General features: G+C 55.2%; 1 protein-coding gene across 1 annotated transcript; it reads left to right on the plus strand.

The window, feature by feature from the left end:
* Window positions 1–6,463: 6,463 nt before the first annotated feature.
* APOC3 (apolipoprotein C3) lies at window positions 6,464–9,453 on the plus strand. The gene is made up of 4 exons (XM_008020977.3): window positions 6,464–6,497; window positions 7,113–7,180; window positions 7,316–7,439; window positions 9,146–9,453. Exons 2-4 carry the CDS (start codon window positions 7,126–7,128, stop codon window positions 9,264–9,266), a joined length of 300 nt encoding a protein of 99 aa, XP_008019168.2. The 5' UTR covers window positions 6,464–6,497; window positions 7,113–7,125; the 3' UTR covers window positions 9,267–9,453.
* The last annotated feature ends 2,692 nt before the right edge of the window (window positions 9,454–12,145 follow it).

Here is a 12,145-nt window from a genome sequence, read left to right on the forward strand (position 1 = left end):
GACTTTTGTGACCCTGAGACTACGTGGAAGCTGACAGCAGACCGGGGCTTAGGCGATAGTTAGAAGTAGTAGCTGTTCTGTGCATAGGCACCCCCACTACCAACCTCAGCATGGAAAGGGGGAGGGGAGCGGAAAACGGTGAGAGAAACACCTTGAGGAGCCCCTGAGCCCGGGACTGATGCCTCGAGGCTCTGCTGGCGGCTCTGGGTTTGTGCCAGGCTCATGGGGGGCAAAGTCCACATCTCCTCTGTCTGCCCCAGTGAAGAGAGTTCCCCCCAATCTCCACATCCGCCACTAATGCTGACTCCATCTCAGAGCACCAGACACTAGAGTGGGACCATCCAGGGCTGCAGATAGCATAGTGAGCTAAAATCTAGGTCTCTTGTCAAGGTACACCCAAGAGGAGGGGGCGCTGGAGAGCCTTTGGGCAGATGGGTGCAGGGGACAGGGCCTTATCCTGAAAGGGTTAATTGTAGTGTGCTTCATGTCCCGCTCCCAAGCTGTGCCTCCTTGGTCTAGTTATTCAAAGCCCTCAGCCTCAGTCTCTCCTCTGAGCAATGCGATGGTTCAGTACATTAAAGAAGACATTGCTTGCAAAGTGGGTAGTAGGGTCCTCCCTCAGTCTCCATGGGAAATTGATTCCAGGACAAAAAATCCATGGATGCTCAAGTCCTTGATATAAAATGGCATAGTATTTGCATATAACCTAAGCACAACCTCCCATGTACTTTAAATCTCTAGACTACTTATAATAGCTAATACAACAGAAATGCTGTGTGAATGGTTGTTATACTGTATTGTTTAGGAGACAATCACCAAAAAAGTCTGTATATGTTCAGTATAGGTGTAATTTTTTTTTTTTTCTTTTTTTTTTTTTTTTGAGACAGAGTCTCACTCTGTCACCCAGGCTGGAGTGCAGTGGTGCGATCTTGGCTCACTGCAATCTCTGCCTCCCAGGTTCAATCAATTCTCCTGCCTCAGCCTCCTGAGTAGCTGGGATTACAGGCACCTGCCACCATGCCCAGCTAACTTTTGTATTTTTAGTAGAGACGGGGTTTCACCACATTGCTCAGGCTGGTCTCCAACTCCTGGCCTCAAGCAATCCTCCCATCTTGGCCTCCCAAAGTGCTGGGCTTACAGGCATGAGCCACTGCACCCTGCCCAGATGCAACTTTTTTTAAAACATTGTTTTTAATGGAGATGGGCTTTCGCTATGTTGCTCGGGCTGGTCTCCAACTCCTGGCCTCAAGTGATCCTCCCATCTCGGCCTCCCAAAGTGCTGGGCTTACAGGTGTGAGCCACTGTGCCTGGCCTACAAATGCATTTTTTTTTTTTTTTTTTTTTTTTTTTTTGAGACGGAGTCTTGCTCTGTAGCCCGGGCTGGACTGCAGTGGCCGGATCTCAGCTCACTGCAAGCTCCGCCTCCCGGGTTTACGCCATTCTCCTGCCTCAGCCTCCGGAGTAGCTGGGACTACAGGCGCCCGCCACCTCGCCCGGCTAGTTTTTTGTATTTTTAGTAGAGACGGGGTTTCACCGTGTTAGCCAGGATGGTCTCGATCTCCTGACCTCGTGATCCGCCCGTCTCGGCCTCCCAAAGTGCTGGGATTACAGGCTTGAGCCACCGCGCCTGGCCTACAAATGCAATTTTTTAAAAAATATTTTCAATCCAAGTCTGGTTGAATCCATGGACACAGAAACCAAGGATACAGAGGGCTGCCTATAGAGTTCCTGGCACAGAGTAAGTTCTGAAAAATAGTTGCTGTTATTATGATAATCATACTGTGTTCCTGATTTGGAGTAAAGCACGGAGTGTAGCAGAGTGCTCCCTCTTCTAGTGAGAGTGGCAGAGTGAGACTCAGCCCTCTGAGGGGCACCAGGGGGGCCAGAGGCAGGGTGATAAGTGGGACCAACCTTAGCTCCTGCCCTCCGCAGCTTCCAGTCACACTCCCGGGGCAGGAGCAGCTGGCTTGAGCAGAATCTCAGGACCTGAGGCTCTCAGGGGACCTCCCACTGGGGGATGGAGGGCAACGGTGGTGGTGCACAGGAAGTCTTCTACTTAGATGTCTAGTGGATCTCTAAATGAAGCTGCATGCATAATCACATACAGACATCCGCTGAGAATGTGACACACCACGTCAGCGTGGGTCCCTCTGCCAGACCACACCACTCCCAGTGACTGTGAGGTGACGTCCAGCACATTGCACTATTGGCTCCTGTCGGTGAGTGCAGTGCCTGACAACAGTGAGCTACAGTTATTTGTAAAAATGAATGCCATCAGAGTAGGCCACAATTGTGCTAACTCGAATTTGCTCTGTGTGCATTTTTTTCAGTTTCCTGAAGTGGCTTGATGTCTCATAGGATTGAAGGCAGCCAAATGACCTTCTGACTCTGGCACCTCTTCTGCTGGGTACCCGCTGCCCTGCAGTGGTCCCCATGCTACCATGCTGAGAGATGCAGCCTGTGCCATCTCTCAGTGACTGTTGGGGTCAGATGCTGGAGTCCACTCCCTGGCTTTGCATCCAGCCTGCAACACGTACTGCCTGTGTGTCCTTGGGCAAGTCTCATAACCTCTCTGGGCCTCGGTTGCCTTGGTGAGACATAACCACTGTACCTGCCTCCCAGGCTGTGAGGATTCACTGAGATAATTATATAATGCTTGCAACAATGTCTGGCACATAGTAAAAACGATCACTGAATGTTAGCCACATCTTACCCCTGCAAGGCTTACCTCCCTGGAACCCATTGGTCCCAACCCTGCCCCTGAATCAGGCACAGTCCAGCTTGCAGCGGGAGCAAAGATCAGTACTCAGTGCTCCTGTCCCTTCCCCAGGCCAGAGCTGAGGAGGAGACTGAGTCACAAAAGACACCTCAGCTGCAGTTTGACCTCCGGGACTCACAGTCTGAGCAGCAGGTGCCACCAGCATGTGAGAGGTCCAGAGCTCTTCTGTCTCGCCCGCCCGCCTGGGTGCACCCATGCTGGGAGCACCTGCACCATTTGAGCATCTCCGATAGCATCCGCCAGAGTGTGTGCGGATTCACAGAAGTATGCAAATCACTAAGAATCCAGGGACTGGCACAGCCCATGCGTGCACCCACACTCACGAGGGGGCCTGCTGCCTCTCAGCGTGGCAGGGATGTGACCTGTTAATGATGTATTTACTTCCCAGAGTCTGTGGGCATGTTTTGCATTGATCTGTAGATGGATTTGTTTTGGGGAGCAGGGAGAGAATGAGGGCCCCCTGTGCCCAGTCTTACAGGGTGCAAGTAGCTGATAGGAAGAGCAGATTGCCTTCCAGCCAGGCCTGGTCCTGTGAGTCAGGAGCCTCCACCTTAGTGGGCGTGAAAGGCCCGTGTGATCTCAAGGGAGACATGGCCTCTCCCAGCCTCTCCTTATCTGTACAACAGACAGACGTAATGATTGGTGAGGCAATGAGGCTGATTGCCCAGCATTAGCTACGGCCGCCCCTCCTGGCCAGTCACACAGGGATCAAACCAGGGGTCAGTCCAGAGGTCAGAGTCAGGAGCAGACAACTCAGATCCAGCCAGGGACAGGCTCAGCCAGGGACAGGCAGGTCACACAGACATGTGCCTCACGTATGCTTCAAGGGGCCCTCCCCCGGGCAGAACTAAAGGATAGCTCCTGTTGCCATAGGAGGGATCTGGGTGAGATACTAGGAGGAACTGCCAGCATGATGATGTGTGATGAGCAAGGGCCTCTGGCCAACAGGTCTGAATCAGGGCTGCCCAGCCCAGACTGGCAGGAAGGGCATGGATCACGGGGGCTTGAGTACTAAACCTCACCTGGACACAAGGTGAAACAGCCCAACCCCAGAGGACCATTTTTGGCCCCAGATGGTCAAATCCCCTTTTCCTCCCATCTACCACTGGCTTCTCCCCGAAGCAGTCTTAATTCCAGGAGTGCCATGATGAGAGAGAGGGGCAGCTTGGGCTGACCACCAAGAGAGCCCCCACCGAGGTGCAGGCTGGACTGCTGGTGAGGGGCCACAGGTATTCACAGGTACCAAGCCCTTGGAAGGAGACAAGGCACCAGGCGTCCTGGAGGTGTGCTCCATCTAGCTCAGCACGCTGCCAGGTCTGTCTGCCCACATGTCCTGACCTCCCTGGGTCCACTGCCATGCAAGAGAGAGAGGCCAGGCTCCTCCATGCCCTCTGCACAGATGGAAGGGCTTGGAGGATCTGGGACCACGGGACCCTGCCAGCCCATTTTAGCCTGCCCGGGCCCATGGACCTTGTTGCCCGCCCCTGCCTGGATCTGGGTCCCCACTGTGCCTTTGCCTCTGGGGCTACGGAGCAGGCCACAGCAGAACAGGAAAGGGCGTCCCCAATACCAAATCCTCCAGTGACCACCTCCTCGCCTTCTACCCCATCACCAAAGCCTGCAGCCTCCAGTGACCACCTCCTCGCCTTCTACCCCATCACCAAAGTCTGCAGGAGACTTGAGATGGATTTGTTCAGGGCATGTGACTGATGCGTCTATAGGGGTCTCAGTGCTCTAGGCCGTCTGGTATTTGCCTGGTGTGTGTGAAGACCTGGATTAAGGCTCTCAGCCTTACTACTAAAGGGCTGTGCACTTGGAGCCCTTAGAGCCTTAGATTTACAACCTATAAAATGGAGTTAATGTCTACTTCACAGGACTCTATTTGCATTTTAACAGAAAACAAAGTCTTAAGTCAAAGGAATGAATCTCTCTCTCTCTTTTTTAGACCAAGTCTAGCTCTGTCATTGGAGTGCAATGGCGCGATCTCGGCTCACTGCAACCTCCACCTCCGGGGTTCAAGCAATTCTCGTGCCTCAGCCTCCTGAGTAGCTGGGACTACAGGTGTGTGTCACCATGCCCAGCTAATTTTTTGTATTTTTAGTAGAGACTGGGTTTCGCCATGTTGCCCAGGCTGGTCTGAAACTCCTCGCCTCAAGTATCCGCCCATCTCAACCTCCCAAATTGCTGGGATTACAGGCATGAGCCACTGTGTGCAGCCAGGAATGAAGCCCTACCAGCGTAATTCCAAGTCTCACCCACCGATAAAGAATTCTGAGGGCAGAGCCAGGCCACTTTCTCAGGCCTCTGATTTCATACTGTGGTGTCAGTTACTTCTGAGAGGACGACTTGCTGCCAGAGCTCTATTTTTTATGTTAGAGGTTCCTGCTGCCTGCAGACTCTGCTGTCTGGGAAGGGCACAGCATTGGGAGGGAGAGGGAGGTGTGAGTCCCTCCGTGGTCCCGCTGCTTTGTACTTCTCTGTCTCATTTCCTTTTCAGCACCACTCTGGGAAATCAGTATTTTAGCCCCATTTTATCCTCAGAAAATTGAGGTTCTGAGATGTTATCTTTGTGGCCTGGGTCATATTAAGTGCCAAAGGCATCATTTAAGCCTAAGATGTCCTGGCTTCAAGGTCTCAGCATGTGGAAGACAGGCCCCCTCATCCTGCCATCCCTGCTGCAGCTTCACTGTGGGCCCAGGGGACATCTCAGCCCCAAGAAGGGTCAGCCGCCCCTCCTGGACCACTGACGCCCAACAGAACTCCTCTGTGCCCTCTCCTCACCAGACCTTGTTCCTCCCAGTTGCTCCCACAGCCAGGGGGCAGTGAGGGCTGCTCTTCTCCCAACCCCACAGAGGAACCCAGGAAGGTGAACGAGAGAATCAATCCTGGTGGAGGTTGGGGAGGGTCCGAGCCATGAAACCAGCTCCTCCCCCAGAGGATGTTATCAGTGGGTCCAGAGGGCAAAATAGGGAACCTGGTGGAGGGAGGGACAAAGGCCTTGGGCTCTGAGTGGCCTTGGCCCTTCTCCACCGACCCCTGCCCTGCACTCAGGAGGAGGCAGTGGTGGGGCACACAGGGGTGGGGGCGGGTGGGGGCTGCTGGGTGAGCAGCGCTCACCTGCCCGGATTGAAACCCACAGATGGAGGTGCTGGGAGGAGCTGTGAGGGCTCAGACCTGTCACCAGGCCCACCGGAGCCACTGCTGCCTGGTCTTCCGTGCCTTTACTCCAGATACCCCCCAGCCCAACCCACCCACTTGTTCTTAAATCTGAAGAAGTTCCTCACCCCTCTACTCCAGGCTGTGTTCAGGGCTTGGGGCTGGCGGAGGCAGGGGCCTAAAATTCCAGTGTGAAGGGCCGAGATGGGCCCGAGGCCCCTGGCCTATGTCCAAGCCGTTCCCCCTCTCACCAGTCTCTCCCTGGGGAGCCAGTCAGCTAGGAAGGAAGGGGGGTACCCCAGGCCCACCCCTAGTTCCTGAGCTCATCTGGGCTGCAGGGCTGGCGGGACAGCAGCGTGCACACAGTCTCCTGGGGATTTCCCAACTCTCCCGCCAGCTTGCTGCATCTGGCCGCCCTGCCTCAGGCCCTGGTCTCTGATCAGCAGGTGACCTTTGCCCAGCGCCCTGGGTCCTCAGTGCCTGCTGCCCTGGAGACAATATAAAACAGGTCAGAACCCTCCTGCCTGCCTGCTCTGTTCATCCCTAGAGGCAGCTGCTCCAGGTAATGCCCTCTGGGGAGGAGAAAGAGGAGGGGAGGAGGATGAAGAGGGGCAAGAGGAGCTCCCTGCCCAGCCCAGCCAGCAAGCCTGGAGAAACACTTGCTAGAGCTAAGGAAGCCTCAGAGCTGGACGGGTGCCCCCCACCCCTCATCATAACCTGAAGAAAATGGAGGCCTGGGAGGGGTGTCACTTGCCCAAAGCTACACAGGGGGTGGGGCTGGAAATGGTTCCAAGTGCAGGCTTCCCCGTCATTCTGCAGGCTTAGGGCTGGAGGAAGCCTTAGACAGCCCAGTCCTACCCAGACAGGGAAACTGAGGCCTGGAGAGGGCCAGAAAGCCCCCAAAGTCACACAGCATGTTGGCTGCACTGGACAGAGACCAGTCCAGACCTCAGGTGCCTTGATGTCCAGTCTGGTGGGTTTTCTGCTCCATCTCACCTACCTCCCTTTGGGCCCCTCACTAGTCCCCCTTCTGAGAGCCCGTATTAGCAGGAAGCAGGCCCCTACTCCCTCTGGCAGACTCAGCTCAGGTTCCACCTTAGGGGCCATGCCACCTGTCCAGGGAGGGGTCCAGAGGCATGGGGGCCTGGGGTGCCCCTCACAGGACAATTCCTTGCAGGAACAGAGGCGCCATGCAGCCCCGGGTACTCCTTGTTGCTGCCCTGCTGTCACTCCTGGCCTCTGCCAGTAAGCATGTGGTGGGACTGGGCTGGGGGCAGGATGGAGGTGGCTTGGGGATCCCAGTCCTAATGGGTGGTCAAGCAGGAGCCCAGGGCTTGCCTAGAGGCCGATCCACCACACTCAGCCCTGCTCTTTCCTCAGGATCTTCAGAGGCCGAGGACACCTCCCTTCTCGGCTTCATGCAGGGCTACGTGCAGCACGCCACCAAGACCGCCAAGGATGCACTGACCAGCGTCCAGGAGTCCCAGGTGGCCCAGCAGGCCAGGTACACCAGCTGGCCTCCCTCCCCATCCCCCACGCCAGCTCCCTCCATTCCCACCCGCCCTGCCCTGGTGAGATCCCAACAATGGAATGGAGGTGCCAGCCTCCCCTGGTCCTGTGCCTCTTTGGCCTCCTCTTTCCTCACAGGGCCTTCGTCAGGCTGCTGTGGGAGAGACGACAGAGTTGAGACTGCGTTCCTCCGGGGTCCCTCCTTTCTCCCCAGAACAGTTCTAGGGTGGGCCATTTTAGCCTTCGTTTCCATTTTCCTTTCCTTTTCTTTCTTTCTTTTTCTTTTCTTTTCTTTCTTTCTTTCTTTCTTTTTTTTTTTTTTTTGAGATGGAGTCTCCCTCTGTCACCCAGGCTGGAGTGCAGTGGTGCGATCTCGGCAATCTCGGATCACCGCAACCTCTGCCTCCCAGGTTCACCCCATTCTCCTGCCTCAGCCTCCCAAGTAGTTGGGATTACAGGCGTGCCACCACACCCAGCTACTTTTTGTATTTTTCTCAGATACGGAGTTTCACCATGTTGGACAGGCTGGTCTTGAACTCCTGACCTCAGGTGATCTGCCTACCTCGGCCTCCCAAATTGCTGGGATTACAGGCATGAGCCACTGCGCCTGACCCCATTTTCCTTTTCTGAAGGTCTGGCTAGGGCAGTGGTCCTCAACCTTTTTGGCACCAGGGACCAGTTTTGTGGTAGACAGTTTTTCCATGGGTCAGTGGGGATGGCTTGGGGATGAAACTGCTCCACCTCAGATCATCAGGCATTGGATTCTCATAAGAAGCCCTCCACCCCGACCCCTGGCATGCACAGTTCACAATAGGTTTCACACTCCTGTGAGAATCTAATGCTGCCTAATCTGACAGAAGGCGGGGCTCGGGCGGTATTCCTCTGTCACCCATCACTCACGTTGTGCTGTGCAGCCCGGCTCCTAACAGGCCATGGACCAGTACCCATCTGTGACTTAGGGCTGGGGACCTCTGGGCTAGGGGTTTGCCTTGGGAGGCCCCACCTGGCCCAATTCTAGCCTGGATATGAGAGTGCTTCTGCTTTGTTCCAAGACCTGGGGCCAGTGTAAGCAGAAGTGTGTCCTTCCTCTCCCAATCTGCCCCTGCCCATCGGTCCTCTCCTCTCCCTACTCCCTTCCCCACCTCACCCTGACTGGCATTGGCTGGCATAGCAGAGGTTGTTTATAAACATTCTTAATCCTCAGAACCGGCTTTGGGGTAGGTGTTATTTTCCCACTTTGCAGATGAGAAAATGGAGGCTCAGAGCGATTAGGTGACCTGCCCCAGATCACACAACTAATCAATCCTCCAATGACTTTCCAAATGAGAGGTTGCCTCCCTCTGTCCTACCCTGCTCAGAACCAGGATGTACAACTCCAGGGGATACTGTCTGCACAGAAAACAATGACAGCCTTGACCTTTCACATCTCCCCACCCTGTCACTCTGTACCTCAGGCCCAGGGGCAAAAACATCTGAGGTGACCTGGAGACGGCAGGGTTCGACTTGTGCTGGGGTTCCTGCAAGGGCAGCTCTTCCCCCAGGGTGGCAGCTGTGGGGGATTCCTGCCTGAGGTCTCAGGGCTGTTGTCCAGTGAAGTTGAGAGGGTGGCGGGGAGAGCCAGTGGGGACATGGGTGTGGTCCCATAGTTGCCTCCAAAGGAGTTCTCATGCCCTGCTCTGTTGCTTCCCCTTACTGATTTAGAGGCTGGGTGACCGACGGCTTCAGTTCCCTGAAAGACTACTGGAGCACCGTTAAGGACAAGTTATCTGGGTTCTGGGATTTGAACCCTGAGGCCAGACCCACTCTGACTGAGGCTGCCTGAGACCTCAACACCCCAGTCCACCTGCCCATGCGTCCTGCCAGCTCCTTGGGTCCTGCAGCCTCCAGGGCTGCCCCTGTAGGTTGTTTAAAAGGGACAGTATTCTCAGTGCCCTCCTACCGCACCTCATGCCTGGCCCCCCTCCAGGCAGGCCGTCCTCCCAATAAAGCTGGACAAGAAGCTGCTATGAGTGGGCCGTCACAAGTGTGCCATCTGTGTCTGGGTATGGGAAAGGGCTGAGGCTGTTCTGTGGGTAGGCACTGGACAGACTACAGGTCAGGCAGGCCTGGAGACCAGCACTCTATCCACCTTCTGGTAGCTGGGCAGTCTCTGGGCCTCAGTTTCTCCATCTCTAAGGTAGGAATCACCTTCCGTACCCTGCCTTCCTTGACAGGTTTGTGCAGAAGGTCAAACGGGACAATAAGCTTGCTGATACTTGGATAAACTGTTAGGTGCTGCACAACACGACCTGAGTGCGTGCCGTATGCCAGCCACTATGCCTGGTACTTAAGTCATCATCAGAGTTGAGACTGTGTGTGTTCACTTAAAACCGTGGAGCTGACCTCCCCTATCCAGGCCCCCTGGCCCTCTTAGGCACAGGTGAGGGGAGGAGGCCGGATGCGCTAGAGGTTGGAGTAAGATGCAACGAGGCGCTAGTCTTAGCTCCACCCCTTGGTATCAGCCTCAGTTTCTTACATGTAAAGTGGATACAACCATATCCCCTCCACCGTAGGCCTGCCATGAGATTGAAATGAGAGAGTGTTCGAACCGTTTGGCACAGCACCTGCGTGTAAAGATGCCTGATCACTGTTGTCATCATTACAGTTGAGCTGACTAGGCCCTTGGGACCTGGACTGGAGTGGTGGGGGGCGGTGTCCTGGGATCCAAAAAGGAGCACAAGATCTCCCCAACAGAGGCTGCTTCCTTTGTGTCCCCACCACCCAAAAGATGTTAGGTCAGAGGGCCCGAGAGCTGCAGATGGCTTGAGTAGGGCTCCACTCTTCAGATGAAAAAACTGTGGCCCAGAGAGGCAAAGGCACTTGGCCAGCATCACAGAGCCAGCACGTGGCAGGGCCAGACCTTGAGCCCAGGCCAGCTGCGTGTATTCTGCTCAGTTGGTGCAGAAAACAGTTTTGTCGCTCCTGTGTCAGGTGTTAGGGACTCCTTTACAGACTCAGTGGCATCGGTGTATCCAGCCCCACCTGGAGACTGTTTTCTTCTGGAAATTCCCCAGGGTTTCTCTCTGGGCCGAGATCTCAGCACCCGTATCTGGAAAATGTTCCCACCCAGACCTGGCTGGATGACTGCTGTTGTAGCTCTAGAAGGTTAGGAACTAAAAAGCCCACTCCTTTACCCAGGGGGTAGTTAAGATACACTGGAGATGGGGACATGGATATGGGCAGATTATCCAGGGCCTGCATGAGGGGGCAAAAGGCCCTGCAGAGAGAGGGTAGGGAAGGCTCTACAAGCACACTGCCCAGATCTGTGAAGCCACGTGCATGCACGCAGGGACATTCAGACCTGAGTGCAAAGAGGGACTGTGAGCAGGGAGGTCATGTGACAATACACAGGCATGCCTGCACACCCATGTGAACTTGAGTGCCAGGCCACACACTCTTTTTTTTTTTTTTTTTTTTACCTGGAGTCTTGCTCTGTTGCCCAGGCTGGAGTGTGGTGGCATGATTTCGGCTGTGACCTCTGCCCCCTGGGTTCAAGCAATTCTCCTTCCTCAGCCTCCCTAGTAGCTGGGATTACGGGTGCAAGCCACCACATCCAGCTGATTTTTTGTATTTTTAGTAGAGACAGGGTTTCACTCTATTGGCCAGGCTGGTCTCAAACTCCTGGCCTCAAGTGATATGCCCGCCTCAGCTGGGATTACAAATCCCAAAGTGCTGGGATTACACGCTTGAGCCACCGTGCCTGACCCACACACTCTTTTTAATAATCATGGATGGCCAGGGGTGCAGGGTCTAAAAAGCACTGCCTAGCCCATCCTGCTGTTCACCGGGCAAGCGACGTCACATCTCCAGGTTTCAGCATCCTCATCCATGCTGTGCCTCTGATGGCAATCTAGCCAGGATGGGAGGAAGGAAGGATGCAGTGAGATCACAGATATGAGAGCATCTCGGAAATAAAAATGTACCTGCAAGAGGTGGTGGTGATTTTTCTGACTCAGGCCAGCTTCTGCCGGGCTAGTAGAAAGAGGGGGTGGCACGGCATGGAGCCGCAGCGGGTGGAGGGCTGGCTTCCACTGCCGTGCCTGAGGAAGCGGCGACTGTTTCTGGGTGGGATGGGAGTAGTGGGAGGGGGATATTGGCCTTGTGAGAAGAAAAGGGACGTGTTTGTTTGAGAGGTTTTTGAATTAATAAAGAAGGAGGCGCTCAAACTCTCAGCACTTCACTTGCACCGGGGGCAAACCCCAATCCCAGTGACTCCCTGAGGCCGCCCCGCTCCGTCCCGCCCCGCCCCGCCCCGCTGACAGCGACTGGGCTGGAGAAGGCTCTGTACGGAACAGCTCTGGGGACGGGGAACCCACTGCTCCCAGCTAAAGCAACCCTGTTTCCCGTCCTGCCCCAGGCAGAACTGCAGGCCTTGTGTGAGTCCCTTTCAGGGCAGCTGGCCTTGGATTGTCTGTGGCTTTGCCTGGTCCGCTGTGACTTCCCTTCTACTTGAGCTTTGGTAAGGCAGACTCTACTCCCTCACTCGTAAGCAGCCAGGCGTCCAGCAGGTCCTCCAACGTCGATCTTGGCCCTAAGACGCCCAGTCTGGGCACGGAGTTGTTGAACTCCGGCTGGAAGTCCCTGCTCCAGGGCCAAAGGCCCCATCCGGGCTCCCCCGATGTCCCCGCACCCCCCTCTATTCTCCCAAAAGAAAGAAGCGGC

The sequence above is a fragment of the Chlorocebus sabaeus genome, chromosome 1 (genome assembly GCF_047675955.1).
Source record: "Chlorocebus sabaeus isolate Y175 chromosome 1, mChlSab1.0.hap1, whole genome shotgun sequence".
NCBI classification, from domain to species: domain Eukaryota; kingdom Metazoa; phylum Chordata; class Mammalia; order Primates; family Cercopithecidae; genus Chlorocebus; species Chlorocebus sabaeus.